Below are 27,500 nucleotides of genomic sequence, written 5' to 3' on the forward strand. Positions count from 1 at the left end.
TTTATGGCGATATTTTTATTATTCTCAAGTAAATCTTACGAATTTTATATTGTCCAGTTGTAGAAACTATGGGAGTTAATATTCCTAAAGGCATTAAACTCATAAATATGCGAAGATGACTTTATAACGAAAGGAAAAATGAGTTTTTTCGTGGTGGTTAAATATATTATAGCCCCCCCTTAAAATAACGTTTTCTTTAAAACAAAAGTTGTATCGTTTTCTTTTCTTAAGCCCGCTGATCCAGGGGTACCTTGCTTATACATTTCACTCGTATACTGTATATCAATTAAATATTAAATTATATTCATACTAATATCTTATGAGCTCCTATTATAATTGAATTAATCTATTAGAAGAGTGATTGAATATATCCTAAGCAAAATGCTACAATTTTAGCTGATGGAAAGGCTATAAAACGCAGACTGTGATGGTCTGTGATTGGTTGAAGCAATTCTTTAACCAGGGGGACAATTTTTTGAGAATTTGTCCCCAAATCTCGGAATATTTAGAGGATTTGGTGAAATCGAGTGTGGGAATTCTCATATGTCTGGTAACTGTAAAACACTACCATAATTAAAAAGGAAATACAGAATACATTATAATCACAGAAGATACAGGAATACATAGTACAGTATTTAGTAAGCTACAGGTTCAATTTTTGTTGGAGACTACCTGGAGAAAATAATTCTGATTTAGGGAACTTTTAGGGACCGTCTAGGGATGTCCCTGACAGTGTAGACAGTAGAAGAAGGTTCATACTCCCAGACACAGAGAGAGGAAGAAAGAAGACTTGTCTTTTAACTTGTGATTGTGTGAACAATGAAGGCTGTAATGGGAAGGAGGGACATACTTTACAATGTTTTCTTGTTTCTATAACGTTCTCGTTGATATTTTATTACTCAAAATACTGGAGATTCGAATATATTATAGGTGTTGTAGATTTCCATGTGAATAGTAAACCATCGAATTTCTTTAAGGGTTTTTCATTGGCAAAGAAATTTTTTTATAAAAGACGTTCCCCAAAATGGCTGCCTTAGCGTGTGGTGGTTATTAAATGAGATCGTTTCCAGATGTGGCGTTAATTTTTTAATCAATAATAGGATGGTGTATAATTGTAGCTGTGTGGTTCGAGTTCTAATTAGGCACACAGTAATCACCTATAATTGTAGTTGTTACTGTAAAATGAATGGGGATTTTACCAATGCCTATAGCCGTAGGCCTAGATTTTATAATCCAAATCAAATGTCGATAATATATACTTTCTATTGATTTTTTGTTCCCGTGATTGAAATATTGTTGTATCGTAAAGTCTGCTCAATATTTTATTTAATATAATACACAACTGTTTTAATCGCATGTTTTAATTTAATCTGGTAAGAAATTTTATTAGATATATTTTTTTTTCATATTTCAAAATTGTGAATGTGATGGTGTTGAATAGATATTGTGGAAACTGTGTAATTTGGGCAAATTATTTTCATTGAAAAGTTTCATTAGGAACTGAGAGTTTCATGTGGTGTATGTTGGAAAGTTAGTCGTTTGTTGACCAAAAATATAATTCAGTGAACAACTCAACATTCTCATAGAGTCGTTATTCTATTAATACAAAAAATGAATTCTTTATAATTTGATATATACATGCTGTATAAATATACCCATATCCATTTGAATACAAATGCATACAAGCCTTGAGATAAATATATAAACTACAGTTATTTTTCTTTAAGAAACAATTATTCTCACTTAAGATTAGTTTAACAACTAGCTGTATCACCCACGCCTGCCAATTAGGCTACTCACAGACACACACACTCACTCTCTCTCTCTCTCTCTCTCTCTCTCTCTCTCTCTCTCTCTCTCTCTCTCTCTCTCTCTCTCTCTCTCTCTCTCAATTAATACTTGAAGGCAGTAAGCATCAAATCCACTGAAATATTAAGTATCCTGAAATGTTTCCCAAGATATAGATAATTTGTAAGTTTAGATTACGTAACCACAACACATGCACTTACACAAGTGTTTGGTAGAAGAAGAGGCTTAGTTTTGATCTTTGAGGGGCTACATACCACCAATACATTGAAATTTAAGTTTAGATTAAAGTAGGAAATTACCGTGGTAAAAGCACAACTAGGAACACGGTTTTTTATTAAAGTTTTTGAGGTATATTCTTAGGAATACCTTTATAGAAAAGATTTATTTCGTATGAAACTCTCATATTTTTTTTCTCATATTCCTTTAGCGAACGACTATAATTACCTCATTAGTAATGACTTATTAATTCTTACTGTAAGGGAGATGGGTTCCTTGCCTGTTTTTTCGACCAACCAGACAGAACTGGTTTTCTGTATATTTCTTCTTCGTTTAAGAGGGCTGGTCTACTCGGTATCAGTGAATTTGAAAGAAAGGCCATTTTTAATCTGAAAATGGGAAACCTTATTTAGTAATTAATACCAACAGTCTTCGTTTAGTATTAAGGTAAAAAGTTGAATTTCGTTTTGCATTGTTACTAAATGATCTTTACCTTCATGGGGGAATTGCTGGTGACATTATAATTTTGATTAAAAAAAACCTTGTCATCAAGTAACTTGAATCGAAGGCGTGACTTTTGATTTGTTTTGTACCATATTGCCAAATGTGAAAAATCACTTTATTAAGTACCTAAGTATCTGTGCACTATTGAATTTGTACTTAATTGGATTATGATTATAACTTATACAACAAAAATAACAACAACAAATGCAGACATTTCTAGTCCACTGAAGGACAAAGGCCTCAGACAAGTCAATTCATATCTGGGGTTTGGCCAGGTTTCAGGTTGGCCAAATGTGGATTGCTGATGGTGGGAGACATTGGTCTAGTCGCTCACAGAGGGCGGGACAATAACACTGTAATAATTAGCAACAAAAATACTTTTACTTAAAGGTTGGTTATAAAAGATCAGTGCTTCTGTTTTTTAGCCATTATAGAATGAGTGCATATGCTACAACAATTATGATTCTAATCTAACGAATTGATTGTTCACATTTGACAATGTAGTAAAGAGGGATCAGTGCTCCCATTTTCAAGGTAATTACCTCTGAGTAATTTTGTTTGATTTAATGACATTTCCAAAGTAATGGTATTTCAAGGTAATTTTAAGGTAATCTGAACTTTGAGCCTTCTAAATTTTGAAGAAATTTCAATCGTTTTAAAGTAATTTTTCTCTTAACACCCTTTTTCTGTAAACATTACTGCTTTCAATTTCAAATTGACATACTCCTCAGGCACACAGTAAAAAAAAAAAATGTGACAAATCCATACACCTTATCCCTCCCTCCCTCCCTTCCACCCAATTATCTATCTAATTTTCTTTAAAGGCTTTCGTTAATCATGCTATATTTTCTTTTACGTGTTGAGTTTTTTTTCAGTATCTAAGATAATTTTTCGAAATTTTAGTTAATTTCTGAGGTAATCCCTTCAACGTCACACGAAAGCCCTAGGAACGACTCAAAATGGTTGAACATTGGCTGGGACATCATACTAATATGGCAATCTTTATTTAAAGTAACTATTTAGGAAAGATTTCAAAATTACATCTTAGTTAAATCATGCTTGTGTTTCTAGGTAACATGGGCAGCCTTGTATGAATTGCTCAACTTGCTCATATGCCCCCCCCCCCCCCCCACACACACACACACACAAAACATTCATCTGTTTAACCAGCTACTATAAAGAGCTACTCATACAGTTGGGCCCATAAATGAACTTTATTTAAAGGGCCGTTTTACTAGCCCTGTCACATACAGAGGACCCCTAGGCACTGCAGGGACTACAAGGTCAGTTTATCGTGTACATTCTAAGGTATTTTGCACATCACACATTTCGTGTTTATTGTCAAATGCTTTCATTTTGAAATAGGTATTATTTAGGTTTAGCATTTATCCTCGCCCTATTTGCAATGACATATTTACTATTAGTTTTCATATGTTGATTCTGGAAGAATCGTAATAAGTTAGGACGAATTTCTTGTGTAAATCTGATTGAGAAAACATTCTTTGGAAAGCCTTTATTGATAAGACTTAATTTGTATTAAACCACCATCAATATTTTTCTATCCTTCACTAGTGGGCAGGTGTTATCAAAGCATTAGTTAAGGATTACACTCGACTGTAAGTTGAGGCGAGTTTCTCTAGTCTGTTTTCCGACCAGTCAGGCAAAATTGGTCTTCAACAATTTGCAAGATCTTCGTTAAGAAGACGGGCCAACTCGTTGTCATTGTTTTTTAAATTGTTTTTTAATATGATTTTAATCGAAGGCGTGACTATAAAATCTTTGTGTACATCATTTCATCTTAAACTAGTTTAGATTTTTAATTTTACGGTCGTGGTAAATCTGTTTATAAAATGTTTGATACTTGACCTTAAAGTATTGTCTGTGTAATAAAATATATTTTTGATCTACAATAATCAAAAACGAAAGTATTTTGACTTTTCTAAGGGTAGCTATGAAGTACCAGTTTTTCTGTAGAGTTTTAATTCTGAAAGTCTTTGTTGAGATGTTATAACAGTTATACCCTTTCTGAGTGGAGATACCCTGACGTGGTTAAAGAGTTTGCGTATCGCCATGATGAGCAAAGCTGTACTGGTCAGGGCCACCCATACTAGGTTGGTTTTCAGTGAGCTATCAGACCAAAATCTCTCACCATGAAAAATGGCTAAACCCCAGACATGAATTGATATGTCTGAGGCCCTTTTTCTGCAGTGGACAAGACACGGCTTCATTTGTTATAGTATGTTATAATTTTGATCCAACTACGTACAAAATTGGCTGTATACAGATATTGAGGTACTTCGTGAATTTAATTTTTACATTTGGCAATATGGTACAAAAGTAATCATAAGTGTTCGTACCTAAGCATTGGCTCCCCAATTGTGGTAGATAGCAGTGACACCCTGCAGTAGTGTTACTCTTTATTGGAGATAGCCGTTTTGGAGACACATTCTAAAATAAGTGTTTATTTTTCCAGCTAATGTAGGCTATCTGAGATGTGTTGATGATCATGCAATGATCGTAGCATTTCCTAAAACATGATTTGCCTGCTTTATGATAAGGATTTTTTTCTGGTTGTTGTGGCCTCATTGGTAACGTCCCTGTCTGGTGTTTGCCAGACGGGAGTTCGAGTCTAGCTCAGAATCGTTAGTGCCATTAGTGTCTGCACCTTACCATCCTTGCGAGCTAAATTTCGGGGTTTAGGGGGAGAGCCTATAGGTCTATCTGCCGAGTAATCAGCAGCCACTGCCTGGCCCTCCCTGGTCCTAGCTTGGGTGGAGAGGAGGTTTGGGTGCTGATCATATGATATATGGTCAGTCTCTAGGGCATTGTCGCGATTGCTAGGGCAATGTCACTGTCCCTTGCCTCTGCCATTCATGAGCGACCTTTAAACCTTTATGGTTCAGAGTTTGGTTAGAGCTGTAGACTCTAGCCCGTACTGGCGAATGTAAATAGCCTCTCGTATAGGTGAACTTTTAATGCTATTGATTCAGATTTTGAATTTATTTCCTTTTTATTTTCATTGAGATATTTACTGTTATTTTCCCTTTGTTGGTTGCAGAATCGTACTAGGTTAGCAAGAATTTATTAATGAATTCAAACTGGTTTGTGTTTGGGTATTGGGTGGAGAGAAGTAGCAATGATCAGCACCAAAAGATTAATTAGGAATATTATTATTAAATTCATACCTCAGTTGAGTCATTTCTTAACATTTACAGTACATCGATAGTAATCGACTTTTTCCCTTTCATAGCTTAAGGGCAAATTGTCTTCAAATACATCAGGGGAAATATAATTAGCTGTATCTTCGGTCAAGTGAGTTCAATTGTCTCAACGCTGTGTGCAGGTTACGTAAGGTAAGGTTTTGATGAGAACCAGACTTCTAGGAGCCTGGTGTGGACCATGATATCAATTATTGGCATCTTTGTGACTTTAGGATTAATCGTGTTTAGTCGAATAGGATTCGATTGAACGTGACTGTACCTAGTGCTTTTGTGTTTTGCTTGTTTGGCTTGTGAACGTGGCCCTTCAATGTAAAGCAGTGATAGGCTTGGAATTTCTTACTTAACAGATTAAATCTCTCTCTCTCTCTCTCTCTCTCTCTCTCTCTCTCTCTCTCTCTCTCTCTCAGACTTCCAGTGGATGTAGTAAACAGTAACACTTGGGTAAACGAGTTCAAGAATAAGTTAGGTAAGATCATAAGAACTTTTTAAATACTTGAACTAAATCACTCTACCAAAGAGCAAGGGAATCTCCACGGATGGACTAAAAAGTCTTTAGAAACATCCAAAATCCTTGTAACTCCTTGTAACTCTCGCTTGTGTATTGTTACCTTTCAACACACAGAGGTGACCTCATCATGACTACTTATCTCAAAATTACCCTTTTCTAAGAATTTGCTATGGTGACCCCCTTTAGGTATTCTACTAGCAATCCTCCCAGTCATGTGGATTTAAATCCTTTTGCAGTCGATATCCTTCAGTCCTACTGGTGGTTTATTCTCGATTTCAAATGGTCCAAAATATCCCATTAGTTTTCTATACAGTTTTCGGCTATATTGGTTGATTAATTTGGTAGTTAAGAGCCAATTCTTCTAAAAAGCTGTTCGTCCTATGAGAGAGAGAGAGAGAGAGAGAGGAGAGAGAGAGAGAGAGGGGCTGCCCACGTATTTATAATTGCATGATGGAATTATTGTGAAGCCATGTTGCCACATTCTCTCTCTCTCTCTCTCTCTCTCTCTCTCTCTCTCTCTAAGAAAATATTTGCTAAAACACGAAGCTAAACCTATTCGAGTAAACGATTTTTTCCCTAAAACACCATCGCTGATCAAATTCATTTGAATGAAATAATTATATTAGTTAAATTGTTCACAATGCAGTCGACAAACAACTGTAATAACCTCATTAGTTATGGCATAACTTATTATAAGTACTATTAGTTCCTCGTCTTCGTTTTCGGTCTGCCAAGCAAAGGTCGTTACTTGCAGTTTTGTTCAAGGTGGGATGACGGAGAAACACGTCTTCGGTGTTACCTAATTGTAAAGTGATTGTTTTAACTTACTTTTTTGTTTTGTTTTGAATGTCCAAAAGCACGATAAATACTTTCATGTGTTAATTACTTTCGTCATTGATTTGTGAAGCAAAACTGGTTACAAGTAATAAAGGAGTTTCTTCAGTACACAAAATCTTGGTTGATGATCTGCGAACTACGAATTTGTGTCCATGATTGAGACCAGGACCCAGTTCTTCTAAGTGTGTCCTTCCTGATTTAAACGATTTGCTCTTCTGGTTTGGCACTTGTATGTTCATTTTCACCCTTCAGTGGAGACTTGTTTTTTAGTCTTTTGAGAGTTCAATTGTGTTCCATCTCATAGAGGGAATTGGGAGAGAAATTTTGTCGAATTTATTCTTATTCATGTAACTTATTAAGAAAAATTTTTTTTGTATGTATGTACGTATGTATGTACGTATGTATGTATGTATGTACCAACTCCTATCAAGTTTGAATGCATCTTGCGTGCTTAGTTATTTGTTGATTATCATAAGTTGCAACGTATTTGCAACAAGGTATGAGCCGCTGTAACCCCATAGGGGTGAGGGGTGCTGTGGGTGGCTTCTTGTGTGTGTGGGGGGGGGGGGGTTGCTTAGGAGTGGTCAGTATTTGTGAAAAGGAAATTTTTTTTTAGTTATAAATTATGAATCAAATTTATGTACATTACATAACTTAACAGTCGAGAAAAAAATATTGTTACCCCAAATTTAGCTTCTGTGCTCTTAATAGGCCCCACGTTTATTGAATTGTGCTACGACCTTTTTATTTATTTACTAAGTGTATTAGCTCGAAGCAAATATACATAGTTTGCTTAACCATATTGATATATTAGGTTACTTACTTTAATTTAAGGGCTGTTTTCATGGTCCTATCACACAGAGGAACACTTGAGCCCTGCAGGACCTACAAGATCTGTTTGTCATATTAGGTATTTATCGTATCATACATCGTTTTCCGTGTTTATTGTCAAATCCACATATTATCGAAGCACTCGGGAAACGAAAAAGTCTTCAGTTTCTTTTTGAAAGCCTTAATATCTTCAGTCTTTCGAATGTCTAGTGGGAGCTTATTGTATAGTCATGGGACCGCTCATTTGAAAGCTGTAGAATCTACAGTAAAAGTTTAAAGGTTTAAATGCCGATCATGAATGGCAGAGGCTAGGGACAGTGGCATTTTCCTTTCGAGCGGGACAATGCCCTAGAGATTAACCATATGTACATATGATCAGCGCCCAAGCCCCCTCTCCACCCAAGCTAGGACCAAGGAGGGCCAGGCAATGGGTGTTGATGACTCACCAGATAGACCTATAGGCTCTCCCAAACCCCCTATCCTTAGCTCACAAAGATGGTGGGGTTGCAGCGACCAAACGAAATTGACATATATCTTGGTTCCATTAACTCGAAACTATCTAACTATTCTCTTAGATATTTTGGACGTCCAGTTCTGATAACTTAATGAGTCATTGCACAGACTCTCTTCCAGCTTTATTAGGCAGCCAATGTTATTCAATAAGTATAGGCGCGATCTTTTCTCGAGGTGGGACACCTTTTTATCAATCACGCTGCTATGTTAATTATGTTTTATAATATTTTAAGCTGTCATTTGAGATTATAACAGACCGAGTTTCAATAGTCAATTCCGGAATTAACACAGGCCTTATCATAGTCTGTTTTCCTTACTTCTGGAGTGACGTCGTTATGACGTCATTATAACATAACAGAAAATGACAAGTGCACTTGTCCAGTGTAGTTCAATACCAGGGAAGCCGGAGAATCGTTTAGCGGTTGTCCAAAGTTATTTGTTTGGTTTTAGAAAGAGACAGATTTTCATTAGCCGAACTTACAACTAAAGGTAAAGTTTATTTGATTTTTGGATCACTTGAAGGTCCCTCACCCCAAATTTTCTCACCTGAAGATCCGCAACCCTGAGAGAGAGGATCTTTAGGTGATAGTTTAAAGGAAATAACTTCTCAAAATGCCACATGAATTACTGCAGGTATGAGTTTAACAATTCTTGCAGCCAAGCATTGGCTTTATATAGCATGATATATCGATTTCTTTAGTAATCCCAGGACCGCCTAACGTTACTAGATTTGCTTAGAAGTATGAACCACACACTTCCCACCAAAAAGCTTTTGTAGTCAATCGTAGTTTTTTTTCCAGATAGGTTTACTTGACGTCTCGTTTTTGTTCCTCCAATTCGTTCACTCCAGGGATACATGTTATGAAATATGAACCCACTTCTGCAGTCACAGTCTATAACTATAACTAATATACTGTAGTATAACAATCTGTTATTTGTGAAATTTTACTTAAATTTTAACTAGTAAAGTAAGGCAAAAATCTCTTCAGCTGGTATGTTCCTGTGTACTAGTTCCCTGTCATTTGTGGCCAATAGTTTGAGGTGTGGTGTTTTTTGACAATTTGATTAATACAACCAATGAATTGTGACTTGTTCAACAAATAAATCTCTTGTATTTGTTAGGGCTATCATGGATATCTTATAACTAAATAATTTTTTTTTTATGCCTGGCAATACACTCAGCTGTTAACATTAGATAGTCAACTAGTAATAAGTGTCTTAAGCCTTGAATGAATCTTAAACTAATTTGGGGACAATTTTGTTTAAGTTTAGAAGTAGGAAAAAGTGAAAATGTTGCTAAAATGTCCTGTTCAATTCTTTCCAGATTTGTACTCCAGTTTGCTTGTGACACTGAGGACTGAAAGGGAACACAAAGGCTGTGATGCAACAAGTTGAGAAATTGCAAGATCTTGACTCCTTTGTCATCTGTTTGAACCAAGTTAAGTATGACGCCATCAAAGATGAACTGATTATGTAAACTTCGTTTGAATAGTGAAATTGTTTTTAGGTTCTATGCTTTTTAGAAGACAGGTTAGATTTGGGGGCATTTAGTGCTGGTATGAAGTTCCTCAATCACGTACAGAACAATATCAGGTTATGATGAGTAAATAACAGATATTTGAAATCATTATATTGATGTTCCATTTAGTGATAGGCCTCGTAGGATTCTCTTAAGCTATGTTTGATCAAAATATCATAAATTTGTTTTGATTCATGTTTATTTTTCCTTTTACTAATTCCTGGTAGATGGCAAGCTTTGATTAAATTAAAGCATTTTTGTATAAAGAAAAATTCAAATGAAAGTATAGTTTAATTCTACATCTCCATATAGACATTGAATAATACTTACCTAATTTTTGGACAACAAACTTAAGTTCACTTTTTGGCAAAATTATTTTAGGAAAAATTAGTTACGTACAATAGGTAAAAGCAAAAATTCTGTGGAAATGTCCTTTTTCAACTCTTCCCAATTTTGTTCCAGTTTGCTTATGGCATTCATGCGCACTGAAGCCTGAAGGAGATGCAGACGTTGATGTTCAAGAAGTGGAAAAAGGTCTTTGATATCCTGTCTTCCGTATGAGCCGAGATGAAGTATGATATGTTCAATAATTTCATTCTGTTAACTTCGTTTGGATGGTAAGTTTAGTATGAAAGTTGTCTGCTTTTCAGAGCCTAGGTTAGATTTTGTAGCATTGAGTGCTAGAGTTAGGTTAGACTGGACTAGATTGAGTAAATGTCTGCTATTGAAGAAATGTATTTGTAGGTATTGGTTTTCCATTCTATGAGATTAATTTTTTTTTCTAGTGGTGTAGTCTTTAGATTAAAATTTCAGTGATAGGATCCTTCAAACTGTATTAGATCAAGGAATAATACATATTTTTTGCTGGGTGGTTTTCCTTTTTAGTAAATCCCGTCAGTTGGAAAGCTTACATTAAATTAATGTTTTTTTTTTTTTATTATAAAACTTGTTTTAAACTCGAGTAAGTTTAGAGTTTAGTTCTATTTTTCTGTTTGGTTGTGAGATAGGTCAGTTACTTAAAATAAACCATTTAGATAAAAAACTTAAATGAACCTGATTTTGGCAAAAGTTCACAGGTTAGTGTGTGAAGCTGTAAATCAGTTAACAAGTGGAATTCTTATTGTGAGTGGGGAGTGATATCAGTGCGCCATGTGTGGTGCACTGTAGATATTAATTCAACCCAGTTTAATTTTTGTTTAGCAAAAGATTTTCTACTCGTAATTGTGTGAATTTACTGTTGAAAACTTTACATAGGAACTCGAGCACATCTTTTTATTAGTTCTTAAAGTATCCTAGATTTTTTTTGGGGGGGGGGCTCCTGAAATATTCTAATTTCTTCACCAAATTATCAAAATATTTTGGTCTTTAGAATATCATAGTTTTTGTTGCTTAAATCATCCTAATCATTTTGGAGCTTGGAATATCTTGCCTTTGGGTGCTTAAAATATCCTACTTTTGGGGGCTTAAAATATCCTACTTTTGGAGTCTAAAATATCTTACGTTTGGAGACTTGAAATATCTTACTTTAGGGGTTTAAAATTTCTTACTTTTGGGGGCTTGAAATATCTTAATTTTTGGGGTTTAAAACAACTTTCTTTTGGGGCTTAAAATATCTTACTTTTGGGGGCTTAAAATATCTTTCTTTTGGGGCTTAGACTATCTTAATTTTGGAGACTTAAAATATCTTACTTTTGGGGTTTTAAATGTCTTACTCTTGGAGGCTTAAAATATCTTAATTTTTTGGGCTTAAAATATCTTTCTTTTGGGGCTTAAAATATCTTACTTTTGGAGACTTGAAACATCTTACTTTTAGGGTTTAAAATATCTTACTTTTGGGGGCTTAAAATATCCTACTTTAGGGGTTTAAAATGTCTTACTTTTGGGGGCTTAAAATATCCTACTTTTGGAGGTTTAAAATATCTTACTTTTGGAGACTTAAAATATCTTACTTTTGGCGGCTTAAAATATCCTACTTTTGGAGGCTTAATATATCTTACTTTTGAAGACTTAAAATATCTTACTTTTGGGGTTTAAAATATCTCACTTTTCGGGGCTTAAAATATCTTACTTTTTGGGGCTTAAAATATCTTACTTTTAGGGGCTTAAAACATCCTACTTTTGGGGGCTTAAGATATCCTACTTTTGGGGGTTTAAAATATCTTATTTTTGGGGGCTTAAAATATCTTACTTTTTGAGGGTTTAAAATATCTTACTTTGGGGGGGGGGGCTTAAAATATCCTACTTTTGGGGGCTTAAAATTTCCTACTTTTGGAGGCTTAAATATCCTACTTTTGGGAGACTTGAAATATCCTACTTTGGGGGGCTTAAAATTTCCTACTTTTGGGGGCTTAAAATATCCTACATTTGGAGGCTTAAAATATCCTACTTTTGGGGATTTGAAATATCCTTACTTTTGGGGGCTTAAACTTTCCTACTTTTGGAGGCTTAAAATATCCTACTTTTGGGGGACTTGAAATATCCTACTTTTGGGGGCTTAAAATTTCCTACTTTTGGGGGCTTAAAATATCCTACTTTTGGGGGCTTAAAATATCCTACTTTTGGGGGACTTGAAATATCCTACTTTTGGGGGCTTAAAATTTCCTACTTTTGGAGGCTTAAAATATCCTACTTTTGGGGGACTTGAAATATCCTACTTTTGGGGGCTTAAACTTTCCTACTTTTGGAGGCTTAAAATATCCTACTTTTGGGGGACTTGAAATATCCTACTTTTGGGGGCTTAAAATTTCCTACTTTTGGAGGCTTAAAATATCCTACTTTTGGGGGACTTGAAATATCCTACTTTTGGGGGCTTAAACTATCCTACTTTTGGGGCTTAAAATTTCCTACTTTTGGAGGATTAAAATATCCTACTTTTGGGGGACTTGAAATATCCTACTTTTGGGGGACTTGAAATATCCTACTTTTGGGGGCTTAAACTTTCCTACTTTTGGAGGCTTAAAATATCATACTTTTGGGGGACTTGAAATATCCTACTTTTGGGGGCTTAAACTTTCCTACTTTTGGAGGCTTAAAATATCATACTTTTGGGGGACTTGAAATATCCTACTTTTGGGGGCTTAAAATTTCCTACTTTTGGGGGCTTAAAATATCCTAATTTTGGGGGACTTGAAATATCCTACTTTTGGGGGCTTAGATTTTTTTACTTTTGGGGGCTTAAAATATCCTAATTTTGGGGGACTTGAAATATCCTACTTTTGGGGGACTTGAAATATCCTACTTTTGGGGGACTTGAAATATCCTACTTTTGGAGGCTTAAAATATCCTACTTTTGGGGGACTTGAAATATCCTACTTTTGGGGGCTTAAAATATCCTACTTTTGGGGGCTTAAAATATCCTACTTTTGGGGGACTTGAAATATCCTACTTTTGGGGGCTTAAAATTTCCTACTTTTGGGGGCTTAAAATATCCTAATTTTGGGGGACTTGAAATATCCTACTTTTGGGGGACTTGAAATATCCTACTTTTGGGGGCTTAAAATATCCTAATTTTGGGGGACTTGAAATATCCTACTTTTGGGGGACTTGAAATATCCTACTTTTGGGGGACTTGAAATATCCTACTTTTGGGGGACTTGAAATATCCTACTTTTGGGGGCTTAAATTTTTTTACTTTTGGGGGCTTAAAATATCCTACTTTTGGGGGACTTGAAATATCCTACTTTTGGGGGCTTAAAATTTCCTACTTTTGGGGGCTTAAAATATCCTACTTTTGGGGGCTTAAAATATCCTACTTTTGGGGGCTTAAGATATCCTAATTTTTTTTCGATTGAAGTTATTTATTAAACAAATATTATTGCTAGAAAATTACTAAAAACTGTACTAAATTTGTTATAAATCTTGATTAGTAATTTTCTGAGAGTTCCTATTAACACTTTCGTCTTTCAGGTTGATGTGGCCTCCTTCTTGGATGCTTCAAATCATTGAACCAAAAGGATGATGAACATTGACTATCCAGGATCAGTCGACTCTCCTGGTAAAATTCTTCAGTGGGAGAAGATCAAGTGGAACTTCTAGAACACCTTTTGGGGCATTTGTAGGAATGCCTCTATTTAAATTAGTTTTTAGAAATAAGAATTTAAGTATCTAGTTCAAGTATGAAGCCTTGGACAATGTGCAAAGTTATATTGTTAGCTTACTAATTTACCTAAATTCTTTCATTTTCAGTTTCATGAATTTAGTTTTTATAATTAAATTCCCATTAGTAATTGTTTTAATGAATAGGTGGTGACTTAAATTTGGTTGTGAATCAATTTAGGCCTTTTTAAAACAGTGTCAATAGCCAAGTTTGCAATCTTGCGTGAGGTAGGAGTTAATTCAGGTAGGAGTTAATTCAGGTAGGAGTTAATTCAGGTAGGAGTTATTTAGAAGTTCTTTGAGGTAGGAGTTCTTCCAGGTAGGAGTTCTTCCAGGTAGAAGGTGAGCTATTTCAAGTAGCAGTCATTTCAGGTACGAGTTCTTTCAGTAGAGGGCAGGTTATTTCAGGTACGAGTTCTTTCAGTAGAGGACAGGCTACTTCAGGTAGGAGTTATTTCAGGTAGGAGTTATTTCAGGTAGGAGTTATTTCAGTTAGATGCTGGGATATTTCAGGTAGGAGCTATTTCAGGTAGGAGTAATTTCAGGTAGGAGTTCTTTCAGGTAGGAGTTCTTTCAGGTAGGAGTTCTTTCAGTAGAGGGTAAGCTATTTCAGGTAGATGCTGGGATGTTTCAGGTAGGAGTTATTTCAGGTAGGAGTTTTTTTCAGGTAGGAGTTTTTTTCAGGTAGGAGTTTTTTTCAGGTAGGAGTTTTTTTCAGGTAGGAGTTTTTTTCAGGTAGGAGTTTTTTTCAGGTAGGAGTTTTTTTCAGGTAGGAGTTTTTTCAGTAGAAGGCAGGCTATTTCAGTTAGATGCTTGGATGTTTCAGGTAGTTATTTCAGGTACGAGTTATTTCTCGTTGAGGCTGGATATGTCAAGTAGGAGTTTTTTTCAGGTAGGAGTTTTTTTCAGGTAGGAGTTTTTTCAGGTAGGAGTTTTTTTCAGGTAGGAGTTATTTCTCTAAGTTAGAATATATCAAATAGGAGTTATTTCAGGTAGGAGTTTTATCAGTAGAAGGCAGGCTATTTCAGTTAGATGTTGGGATGTTTCAGTTAGGAGTTATTTCAGGTAGGAGTTATTTCAGGTACTAGTTATTTCTCGTAGAGGCTGGGATATGTCAAGTAGGAGTTATTTCAGGTAGGAGTTCTTTCAGTAGAGGGTAAGCTATTTCAGGTAGATGTTGGAATATTTCAGGTTGGGGTAATTTCAGGTAAGAGTAATTTCAGGTAGGATTTCTTTCAGGTAGAGGCTGGGATATGTCATGTAGGAGTTCTTCCAGCTAGGAGTTCTTTCAAGTAGAGTGTGGGCTGTTTCAGGTAGGAGTTCTCTCTGGTAGAGGGTGGGATATTTCAGATAGAGGCTGGGCTGTTTAGATTAAATTTTAGTCAAGTGATATCTTCAGAATTTACATATTTGATCCAATGGAATGGGACATGTTATTGTGTTAGGAATTAATAGGTTTTATAAGATTACTGATTTATCCAGTGCCAAAACTTTCAGTTGAGAGAAATGAGGTTTTAATTTGCATAGTTAATTTATTTGTTGTCATTTAAATTGAACTGCTTTAAATGCTTATTTCAAGGTGTGTTCGTGTTTAGCCTTTTCAATTTTTCTTTCTGTCCTATAAGCTTAAGGTTCCTTAACACAAAACTTTCAAGTTTCAATAGTTTACCTTGGATAGTTGATCTCCCACATTGTATCTTAAATTTTATAAAGGATAATAACTAATAACTTTATTTGAAGCAATCTAAAGTTTAAATACGCTATTGGTCCTATATTTAAAAATTCTAGAGTAAATATTTTGATGTCTCTAATTAGTAAAAAATCTTATCCAACTTTTTATTCTTAATTTTGTAAGATTTAGTATTTGATGAAATGTCCATCCTACATCCCCTTGTTATAAATCCAAAGTCTCTCTCTCTCTCTCTCTCTCTCTCTCTCTCTCAATATGGTGTCTAGAGTAGTTTATAGATGATTCTAGGAGTATACTTAGAATGGAATAAAAAGGTATATAATATAGGTAAAAGAAAAGGTTACTGTACATTTCTTTCAGTTTTGAATTAGATATTGTTAGAGGAGCTTAGATTTAAGGTTAAGAAAGATGGTTCTAAAACTTTGTGCTTTTGGGAAGGTCAGAGGGCTGATTTAAATACTAAGAATTAAAGTAGGATTTGAACATTGCTGGATAATACTGAATAGTAAATAGCTTTAGGTGATCATTGGCAGACGAGATGATTAGGAGGGCTTTGGTTTGAAAGGGCTATGAGGACTTCAGTGTGAAATGGCGAGGAAGGCTTTGGTGTGAAATGGCTAGGAGAGCCTTGGTCACTGTGAAATGGCTTGGAAGACTGGTGTGAAATGGCTTGGAAGACTGGTGTGATATGTCTAGGAGGCTTTTGGTATGTGAAATGGCTAGGAGTGTGGTGTGAAATGACTAGGAGGCTTTTGGTATGTGAAATGGCTAGGAGTGTGGTGTGAAATGACTAGGAGTGTAGTGTGAAATGGCTAGGAGGCTTTTGGTCTCGATGAAATGGCTAGGAGTGTGGTGTGAAATGGCTTGGAAGACTGGTGTAAAATGGCTAGGAGGCCTTTGGGCACTGTGAAATGGCTAGGAGTGTGGTGTAAAATGGCTTGGAAGCCTTTGGTCATTGTGAAAGGGCTAGGAGTGTGGTGTGAAATGGCTTGAAAAACTGATGTGAAATGGCTAGGAGGTCTTTGGTCACTGTGAAATGACTAGGAGTGTGGTGTGAAATGGCTTGGAAGACTGGTGTGAAAGGGCTAGGAGGCCTTTGGGCACTGTGAAATGGCTAGGAGTGTGGTGAAAAAATGGCCAGGAGACCTTTGGGCACTGTAAAATGGCTAGAAGTGGGGTGTGAAAGAGCTTGGAAGACTAAAAGGAAGTGGCTAGGAGGCAATGGGTTACTGTGAAATGGCTTGGAAGACCGGTGTGAAAGGGCTAGAAGGCCTTTAGTCACTGTGAAATGGCTAGGAGTGTGGTGTGAAAGAGCTTGGAAGACTATAAGTGAAATGGCTAGTAGGCAATGGGTTACTGTGAAATGGCTAGGAAGACTTTGATGTGAAATGGCTAGGAAGACTTTGATGTGAAATGGCTAGTAGTGCTAGGAGTGTGATGGCTAGTATGTGAGTGTGTGAAATGGTAGGGCTTTGGCTAATATTAGTGATATTCTTCATCTTCTCTTAAGCTACATGAACATACCTTGAAATTAACGTTGAATTTTGAAAATTACGCAGATTGTTCACTCTAATACTTAACTAAAGTTTCAGAACTCCCATTCCCCCTCCTTGATCCTACCCTCTCCCAATTTGGAAAGATTTAAAAAAAGAAAGGGAACGTTCATATGACTCAGCCTTCATCCCCATCTGTCCCCCTTCCTCTTCTGGTATCAGTATTTGCCATATCCCTCACCACTGAAAGGCCAGAGGGCCCATGAAGTATATATCTTGCTTTTAACTGGAACCACTGTTCATTTAGGCTGTTTATGAGCTTCTCATGTACGGAACTCGTTCATTCTTTTGCTGGTTTAATGAGAGAAGTAGACTGTTAACTCGGTTATGCTGTATTGTCAAAATGCTAGACTGTGTGCTATGGTGAACATGTTCAGTCCAATTTGATTTCCCTGAAATCTTGTCAGGGTAGATTCTGTCTTGTCAATTCTAGTCATGATAATAATTCAGTAAGGTTGAAGGATCTTTAAAGCCTCAAATGATTTTAAATTTTTTGATGTTTTATACTTTTAAAATTTTTTGAAATTTAGTTTAAAACTTTTTAAAAATCTTTAATCTTGAATTGTAGGAGATTGTAATATCATATTGAATAGGTTTCTGTTATCTTGAATTGTAGGAGATTGTAATATATTGAATAGGTTTCTGTTATGTATACACTATAATGTAGTTTCAAACTAAATCAAATTTGTCATGTATTGTGTAAATTGAGTTGTGAACAAATTTCTGTCAAGAGAGTGACTTAAAATGCCCAAGAATGTTGAGTTTTCAATGTTAATGTAAAATTAGTAACTGTAATGTTTCAATTTTATCTGTCAATGAAAATGAAAAGGTTGGAAATAATTAATTTAGTTTTAAACTTAAAAAAGTGTTGACATTTTCAAGTCTTGCATCCCAGTGCTTTCCATTACACTGAGATACCCGAGCTCTCTGAAAAGGGGTCCAGCTGGGATTATAAATGTCCCAAGATATCTGATTCCTACTGTTTCTGTTCATGACATAAAGGAGGGATAAAGAACTGCTGTAGTCATTTTAGAAGAAGTGTGTGTAATACATTCTTGAGTATATTGTTGTTGGTATAGTTTGTTAGCTTTTGTGGTTGGAAGTTACTGCCAATGTTGATTAGGAGAATTAAGCCATTAATAAAGTCCTTGTTTGTGTAATTCAGGATCAGGTGACCTAGTTTAGGGGATGTTTATACAAAGTTGAATCATATGGCTTCAATTTCATTGAGTTTAATCTGCTCTTGGTTATGTCTAAGATTTATGCATGATTTGGCAAAGGGGTCCAAACTGATTTTATGTACGTCTGTTATTACTGATGTACAGGAATGTATCTTGTGTAGTAATTTACAAAAAGTACCTGCTCTGAAGTTATCTTCTTCTTTTTATGTAAGGAAACATTGCAATTTGGAAAATTTAGACAAAATCTGACAAGCCTCTGAAGCTTGTACAAAGTTTCAATTCAGAGCATTGGTGTTATATTGTAATAAACTATATAACTCGCCAATTTCTTTTAATTTTAATGACACGAGATTTGACTTGACAGTTTAAGTTGTTTACGTCTAATGCGATTATAAGTTCTACGCTAATCTTTCCAGACAACTAAAGCCAAAAACTGGTAAATTAACTAAAAGCTTTGATAAACTCTCATCTGCTTATACTAGAGTCCCTTACGTTTAAATGCTAATATACTTAAATTAACGTCACAAACTATTGATTTTTTGTGAGTGAAACTTTACGTTTATATTGAGTAAATTTATAGTTACTTAAGGTAAGGTAAAACTAGACGTATGTCTAATAATCTTCAAAGCACTTTATCAGAATTTATGTAAGTACTATAAGAAAAAATCCTGAAAAATCAGTTTTTTAGCGATTTTAATGTCTTGAAGATTTCATGTACCTAGCGTTTCAATTACATATCAATTGGCCACTTATTCTTTATTTGGTATTTGCAACTTTTTCGACTTATGTTGAGCGTTTCAATCTTTTCATATAGATGTGAAGTACAGAAAACCTTTACTGATTTGCTTGGAAAGTCTTGAATTTCAATTGGTTGAATTAAATTTATTTAACACAGTAATCGGCGGAATTTTCTTCACCAAAAATTTAGTAAAGATTATTTAAGAGGAATTAGTTTTCTCAAAATAGAGTACAGTCCAATTTTTCAAATGTCCGCACTTGCATTAATTTTAATGTAGATATTACCGTAATCTTAAAGTAACTTGATAGCACAGTACAAGAAAAAAGGTCAGTTTGTCACTATGTAACTACGCAAAAGTTTTTGAATGTAATTATCATGATTGTTTCATGACAGTAAGCTCTGAGAGTGCACCACTCACGTTGCTGCTCTGCCACTTAGGAATTAAATCTTCACATTGAATTCAGGAATTAATTGAAGCAGGACAATGCATTCCTTGTACATCTGTATATTTGTAACAAGCAATGAACGAGTGGTTGGATGATGTCTGGTGTAAGTGTTACGAGGAGGATCTAGTCCATAGAAAGGAGTTATAATTTCATACTTATGTATTCTTTAGTGAAAGTTAGTTTAATTGGGTGTTGATTTTAATAGATCTGTGTAAAGGTTATCTTAGACACTTAGATTAGTTTCTCTTGGGTTAAATTAAGGTTAGCAAGTGTCTATACCCTAGGTTAACAGCAAAAATTTAATCTAGATTTATATTAAATAATAGGAGATTGAGAGTTTAAATATTGAAAATAGGGTAAACTTTGTTTAGTAGGCAGCTCTTAAAGATTCATTTTATTTCACGAAGGACAATATTAGTTTTCTTTGCATAACTGGCCAAACGGGAATTTCAAATCAAAGCTTATTGAGAATAATCTAAATAATTCAGGTGCCTAAATTTATTTCATACTTGAATCGTAGGGTTTAAAGATTTTCGTTAATGAGTAATTGAAAACATATATGAAAAATCAAATCCACTGGTTAATCAATTCAAAGTAATTTCAATTGTCTTTGCATGAAATCATTTAAGATTAAATCTAAAGATTTGTTTTCAATAGTAGCTTAATCAGTTGCTCACTTTACCAGCTTTTTGTATTATAACTGTTTCTATCTATAGATTGGCAAAATTAGATAACGTTATTTTAAAAATCTCTTATAATATCTTACGTGGCCACATTAAGATAAGGCGATAGGCAAAGTATTGAGTCTTAGATATGCAGTTATAGAAATATTCTTTTTTTTAATATGAAGGACAAGCTTAAGGTTTTTTTTTTCACACAATTCGTTTCTAAGGGACAAGTTTTAGTCTTGTGCTTTTGCCATAATCAAAGAAATTTATAAATAATACCTTATTGTATAAGATCCTTTATAATTCTGATTATTTCCAGAGTTTCTTTTAATAAAAGGAATTCATTCTTATGAAGGAATAAAGGCTTTAGTTCGTGCCATTGACATACAGACAATTTGCAAGACTAGGATTAATTTTTTTTTCAAATCAAATTTCAATTATCTTCAGTATTCATGATAGTCCAAATGCAGATATTTTGGTTAGAAGCCAACCAGTTGGGCCACATCCAGAGTAACTGGAGATTTTCCAATATCCTTAACTTTACGAAGAATTTAACAGTTAAAGAGGAATATTATCATATTCATAGATGTTTTTACATTGCTAATAATCTTTTCAAACCATATAATGGCCTAATATCATTCAATTCCCTAAGTTTTATATTTGACATTAATTTTATGATGAATTTCTGATACTCAAATTGAAATTATATTTATTTCCCTTAATACTTTTCAAAATAACTAATTTAACAAATTTATTAAAAAGAAAAAAATCTAACTATTAAGATCGTAAATACGAAGTTTATAATGCCAAAGATATTCCATTAAAGGTAGACTGACTTAAAAGTATTCATATAAAAGAGGATGATTCCGAATAATTCAAAATCTCCTTAAGTTTGTCCATAGTTTATGGTTTAATAAAAGATGATCAAGAGCAGGTAATATCAATAGAATTTATTCAGGGCTGGGTAGTGTGTATGTATGTATGTATGTATGTAGGTCTCATACTGTAGACTAATTTTCACCAAGTAGGCCTACTTATCGATTAGCAGGTGTTTCTGTATGAAAGGAATATATACTAGGCAATGTGACACTGAGGTAAAATATCTGTTTGGTCATTAGCAACAGCTTTGTAGGCAGGCCTACCGTTAGTTTAAGGGGTTTTAATATCTGTAGATATACCTACTGTTAGTTTAAGGGTTTTTCAGCTTTGTAGGGAGGCCTATTGTTAGTTGAAAGGGTGCTACGCTTAGTAGGGAGGCCTACAGTTAGTTTAAGGGCTGTTCAGCTTTTTAGGTAGGCCTACTGTTGGTTTAAGGGTTATTCAGCTTTGTATGGAGGCCTACTGTTAGTTTAGGGGTGGTTTAGCTTTTTAGGTAGGCCTACTGTTGGTTTAAGGGTTATTCAGCTTTGTAGGGTGACCTACTGTTAGTTTAAGGGAAATCCAGCTTTGTAGGTAGGTTTACTGTTAGTTTTAAGGGTTATTAAGCTTTGTGGGCAGGCTTACAGTTAGTTTAAGGGGTGTTCAGCTTTGTATGTAGGCCCACTGTTAGTTTAAGGGGGTTTCAGCTTTGTAGGTAGGCCCACTGTTAGGATTAAGGGTTATTTAGCTTTTATCTCTCCACGTAGCTTTCAAAATGGGTCATATTTGAGAATGTATTACACATGGAACTGGATTGACTTTTGTGGTCCACGTGCAAGGTTAATGTGTACTTCGGTCCGATCTGCCTATCTGCTAGGAGGAGTAGTAAGGATAGTCAGGGCAGTGGTTTGCACGTGTCTTCTCCTTTACCTGACTCAATCATGAACATGAAATGGGACGGATGAGAGATGCCTTTGGGCAGTTGTGGTTCCTGTCTACTTTTGGGAGAGCAAAAGGTTTCTGGAGTAATCGATTGTGGTGGAATTGCACTATGAGACTGATGAGGTCTCCACTCCCTCCACCCATGTTTTCACGTAATGATAGTTTCTAAACGAAAATTTAATTTGAAAAGAAATCCCCTTGCTCTATCATTCCTTAAAGGTTCAGCCTTAAAAATGTAAAAATTTAAATTAGAATACTATAACATTATCTTGAAAAACCATAATATTCCTGGCATGTTTAATTCATAATCATTGCATTAATGTCTAAGATTTTCAATAAAACATTTCAAAAGAGAAGGAAATGGAAAGCATTCAAGGGCCTGGTGACTTTGTTCGTTCAAAAACAAAATGCCTAATTAATCTTTTGTTACCAGGTGGGAAGGGGTGGGCCTTGGTGGGCTTTCCATTTCCTTCTCTTTTTTTTTTATTAAAAACTAACTAATTTACACAATCATGGCGCTTGTAATCTCAAATTTTTAACTTCAAACTCATTCCAATGCTCAGAAAAATCAAAGATAACGTATTACTTTAGGATCCCATATTATGGGATCTGAAATATCCGTTTTCTATGATTATCGTTGGTTGAGTTTATTAGAAAACGGGGTTAAAGAATTTGATATAGTTTGTAATTGACTTTGTAGTGTATTCATATATATACTTAATATTGCTATTAAGTGTATTGAAACCTGTACTGTGTATGGCAAGCAATCTTCTACAATAAAAGACTTGAAAGAAATCTCTTTGTTTTTCTTAATTCATTATTTATAAACTTTAAAACTAACAAAATAATAGTCGACTCTTAGTCGACTATGCTTAAACCCACAGTTAAAGTAACTTATAAATTTTAAAATAACTGAATTTGAGGCTAAAATGAGTTGTTATCACAAGACTTAGAGTTATCAGGAATGAATAGACACTGAGAATTGGATTAAACATGAATACCATAGTAAATAGTCCTCATTTTGATAATACTAATATACCAAGAGACATACAATATTTCTCTCATAATACCAGTGGAAGAGTGAACGAGCTCTGTACATTAGAAGGGAATAAACCAGTCTTATAAAAGAACACTTGTGGTTTATCATAGTTAAAAGCAAGGTTTTATACTTCATGAGGTCTCTGGTCTTTCAGAGGAGAGAGAATGAAGGCATTTTACCGATACCAGAAGAGGGAGGGGGACGACTGGGGAGAACACTCAGTCATATGAACGTTAGATTAAGGAGAACACTCCAGGTTATTGGATTTTTTTTTATGATTTTTTTTTATTATTATTTTGTTCAATATATTCTTTTGTTTAATATGGATGTAATGAAAATTAATAATAAAGTTTTTATTTATTTTATTCAGAACTTGCTTCATAGATATAAACATTAACAGATTTTACAAAACTAGTCAAAGTTTTACCTCTTTCCTACACATTACTACTGTATCTTCTATTCATACATTATTACTGTATCTTCTATTTTATACATTACTACTGTATCTTCTATATATACAATACTACTGTATCTTCTATATATACAATACTATTGTATCTGGTTTAAAAATTGCTACTGTATTTTCTAATTTTTCCATGGAAATACATTTGTTTTTATAATGAAAAATGCAGAAAAATCATTAGCCATGTAGAGTGCAAGAGAATTGTAATCGTTAAGTAAAATACATTATAGAAGACATCTAAAGACATTCAAGGCTAAGCCATGGATTTTCTTTTATGTCTTCTATAATGTATTTTACTTAACGATTACAATTCTCTTGCACTCTACATGGCTAATGATTTTTCTGCGTTTTTCATCATAAAAACAAATGTATTTCCATGGAAAAATTAGAAAATACAGTAGCAATTTTTAAACCAGATACAATAGTATTGTATATATAGAAGATATCTCTCGTTTTTTACATGGCTAATGTCTTTTCTGCGTTTTTCATTATAAAACAGGTGTATTTTCAGATAAAAAAAAATACATTATACAGTAGGAAATATTAAACAGAAGATACAGTAGTAATGTATAAATAGAAGATATAGTAGTAATGTATGGATAGGAGATACAGAAGCAATATATAAAGAGAAGTTAGAAACAATGCAGAAGCAGACAATACATTTGGAGTATTAAGAAAATACCCGATAGCAATTTACAAAAGTTGAAATATTAATCAAAACTGATATGCATCAATTGTCATATAACAACCAGTTGCCTGACTCAATTTTCTTGAATCTATACCATCTTAGAATAACAACTGAAAGTGCAAAGTAAAACAGTTTTCACAATTTATCATGATGTTGATTTTAAGCAATGTCTGAATGATTTGGTTTCCACCACAAGGGAAATAGAAGTTTTAAACAAGAGCGTTTTCAGAACTAATTCTAGGTTAATCACTAGTGTTTCAAGCGCTTAAAAAACCTAATTCAACTTTTCCTTCAATTTTGAAAATTTTGGTCCAGCCAAGGAAACATTTTGAAAGCTACCCTTTCCAATAAGATGAAATTTAAGTTAAATCTAAACTATTTGATCACTCAAAATAATTTCTGTAAAACTTTCAAAAAGACTACCAAGAGATATGTCTTAACTTTAGTCTGTCTTTCTAGAATAACTCTATAAACTATCCCCTTCAGTCTCATTAACAAATTATTCAAGTCATTTATAAACACAAAATTCATTGAAACTTGTCCCTGAACTTTTTATCTCAAATTCCTGTCCAGATAAACATCTGCATTTGCTTTACAATCATTCATATGAAGTCCCATTTAGATAATTAGCTTAACTACAATCAAAAGATTTACCTAAATTCATCATGCTAACATTCAATAAATGTCTTAACTTTTTTAATTTAAAACTAAAATTTTTCTGTACTTCACCTTTTTTACATACTTCATTAACGCCTTATCTACTCCTTCAATACCATTAAACCCTTCTTTTAATATGGTTTTAGTTTTATAACTACTCTTTCCTTAAATCTTTCAATCAATGCGTTCTTTACGATTTTAGAATCTAGAGTTATTACATAAATATTATTTCCTGGACCTTAAATCCAACAACTTTCCTTAAAAATCTATAATCAATCTGATAATAGTTCTTAACATTTTCTATCTACCTATCCTCTTATCTTATAACTCAGCTATTAATCTATAAATCAATCCTAACTTAAAACCTTTAAAAAAATGAAGAATTTAACAATTTATTCCCAGATACCTAAACTGAAGCTTTATTCTTTCTTGTGTCATTAAGTCTTTCCATCAAGTCATTTGACCTACATTAGGCAACTATTGATGGGCAGCAGATCACATGATTGATTAAGGTCATTACATGTAATATCTAGAATGAAAGCATTGCTTAAAATCAGTCATTTTTTAGCAAAAACAGTGCAGTCATTCTAAGGCTTACTATCCAAAACTAACAACTCCAAGAACATCAAGTTTAGGACAATTTCTCTGCTATTTTGAACAAGGATATTACCTGTGACTGCAGTAATGTTCCACAAAGGATGTTTCTTTAAAAAATTTAATAAAGTGTCTCTTAAAATTAACTTCTGAGAAGAAAAGTGTGGGGAATGATGAGCAAAAATACCGTCTTTTCTTTACTGAAATTAAAATACATCATATAAAATATCTTTTCTTCAACAGAACGGGAACTAACTGAAAAACTGAGTTTTATATTACCGAGAGAGAGAGAGAGAGAGAGAGAGAGAGAGAGAGAGAGAGAGAGAGAGAGAGAGAGAGAGAGAGAGAGAGAGAGAGAGAGAGAGAGAGAGAGAGAGAGAATAATATCAGTAACCGAACAGTTTTCCATCAGATACGATTGCGTAAACAGGATTTCAAAATGGCTTGATAATCTAAAACAACTTTACTTTAATTCTCACTGGCTTATGGTATTGCATATCAAAAATTCTCAAAATAAGATACGCTCAATTTTAAAGCTATATTACGGACTGACAAAGGTTTTAAACTATAAAATTATGAATGAAAACACTAAAAGACTAATCTCATGCAGAAACTTAGTCAATTTTTTACTGAATCAGATAGATAGATTTGACATGATTCTCTTTAGCAAACATTTCAATAAAGATAGCTATGGCCTCAATGCTTGTACTACAGTACAGGGACAGATGGTATAAGTTTTAGCCAGCAATTATCTAAATAAAGGTAGCTATGAGGTCAATGCTTGTACATTAGAAGAGGGATATAGATGTTTCAAGTTAAAACTAAAAAAGGTTTTTGCCTATTTTGAATGTCTTTGAATATGGAAACCAACTTCGACATCACGAACTCTCCAGACATTAGTTAGACCAACAAAAAGTTATTGAATAGTATTTATAAAAGTAATATTACAAAAATAAGCTAATCTCAAAATAAAATTAGATCTATTTAAACTTTAAAATAAACTATAAACAAAATCTAAATCGGATGAGTTAAAAAAGTAGAAGAATAATTAAAGAAATGGTTTGAAGTTACAGTTCCGAGAATTTCAAACAATGCATATAATAGGTTTTAGAAGTTAGTGTGTAAAGCACAAAGCTACTAACCCAGCAGTCACACGTACTGATAAATTGTTTAAAATAGCTACATAAATTCACAGATATTACTCCTTGACTTAACACTCCAGAACAGGAATGTCAAACTCAAATCCTTTCGAGGGACAATTATGCACATGACTATGGTCTCGAGGACCATCAAAGATTTGGTAATTATTTATTGGCAAGACTAATTTTTTTTTTTTTTTTTTTTTTTTGCAGGTCATCCTAGTTTGCCAAAAAATACATTTAGGTTCACTTTAACAGTTAGTTAAATTTTCCTCAATTATAACCATTATATAATTGAAAAATCTAGTCATTTCGAGGGCCACATTTGGCCCGCGGATCATAAGTTTGACATTTCTGATCTAGAGAAAAACTCTATTCTCTGATTAATTTTCATGACTACAAAACTGAGGCTTTAACTTATATCTTTCTGCTTAGTTAATTACTAACCTTATTAAGTAAAAACAAAAAACAAAAAAACAATTACTATCAATATCTGAAGCTCATATCAATCTGGTTCCTTGTAGGTTTGAACAAACTTAAAAAACTTAAAATTATCTCCTTGCTCTTAGGGTAGGAATAATCAGATGGTCTTAAATGTTCGAAAAGCTTAAATATCAAAACTTTAAATTCTTTCAGAGCTGCAAACGGAAAATATTTCAAATGTTCATGCCATAAAAACCAATTTTGAAAATTTTGACCATATGAAGTACTAAGATCGGACTGAATAATGCTTAAATCAAATAAATTAATCAAATTTTTAAGACTAAAATACGACTGGTTGAAAGTAAAT

At 34.0% G+C, this 27,500-nt stretch overlaps 1 protein-coding gene and 2 long non-coding RNA genes across 7 annotated transcripts in view; 1 reads left to right on the forward strand and 2 right to left on the reverse strand.

Annotated features, from left to right (window-relative positions):
- Positions 1 to 2,524, reverse strand: part of LOC137637499 (golgin subfamily A member 6-like protein 7) — a 7,781-nt gene extending 5,257 nt beyond the window's left edge. Inside the window, exon 1 of the mRNA XM_068369671.1 lies at positions 2,519 to 2,524. Within this exon, the coding sequence (XP_068225772.1) occupies positions 2,519 to 2,524 (6 nt within the window). The remainder of the gene's footprint in view (positions 1 to 2,518) is intronic.
- A 7,238-nt stretch (positions 2,525 to 9,762) lies between these two features.
- LOC137637498 (uncharacterized) lies at positions 9,763 to 18,583 on the forward strand. Of its 5 annotated transcripts, none has more exons than XR_011043672.1 (4): positions 9,763 to 10,575; positions 13,865 to 14,951; positions 14,986 to 17,889; positions 17,935 to 18,583. It is a non-coding gene; the product is annotated as an uncharacterized lncRNA (long non-coding RNA). The 5 variants fall into 5 exon arrangements; XR_011043675.1 differs by having other exon boundaries at positions 13,865 to 14,281; positions 14,314 to 17,889; XR_011043673.1 differs by having other exon boundaries at positions 9,763 to 9,912; positions 10,421 to 10,575; positions 13,865 to 17,889.
- A 7,275-nt stretch (positions 18,584 to 25,858) lies between these two features.
- The window catches only part of LOC137637497 (uncharacterized), a 5,456-nt gene continuing 3,814 nt past the window's right edge, over positions 25,859 to 27,500 (reverse strand). The window contains exon 2 of the long non-coding RNA XR_011043670.1: positions 25,859 to 27,500. This exon is cut by the window's right edge and continues 208 nt beyond it. This is a non-coding gene — a long non-coding RNA (uncharacterized lncRNA).

Source organism: Palaemon carinicauda, unplaced genomic scaffold, assembly GCF_036898095.1.
Source record: "Palaemon carinicauda isolate YSFRI2023 unplaced genomic scaffold, ASM3689809v2 scaffold8, whole genome shotgun sequence".
In the NCBI taxonomy this organism is placed as follows: Eukaryota; Metazoa; Arthropoda; class Malacostraca; order Decapoda; family Palaemonidae; genus Palaemon; species Palaemon carinicauda.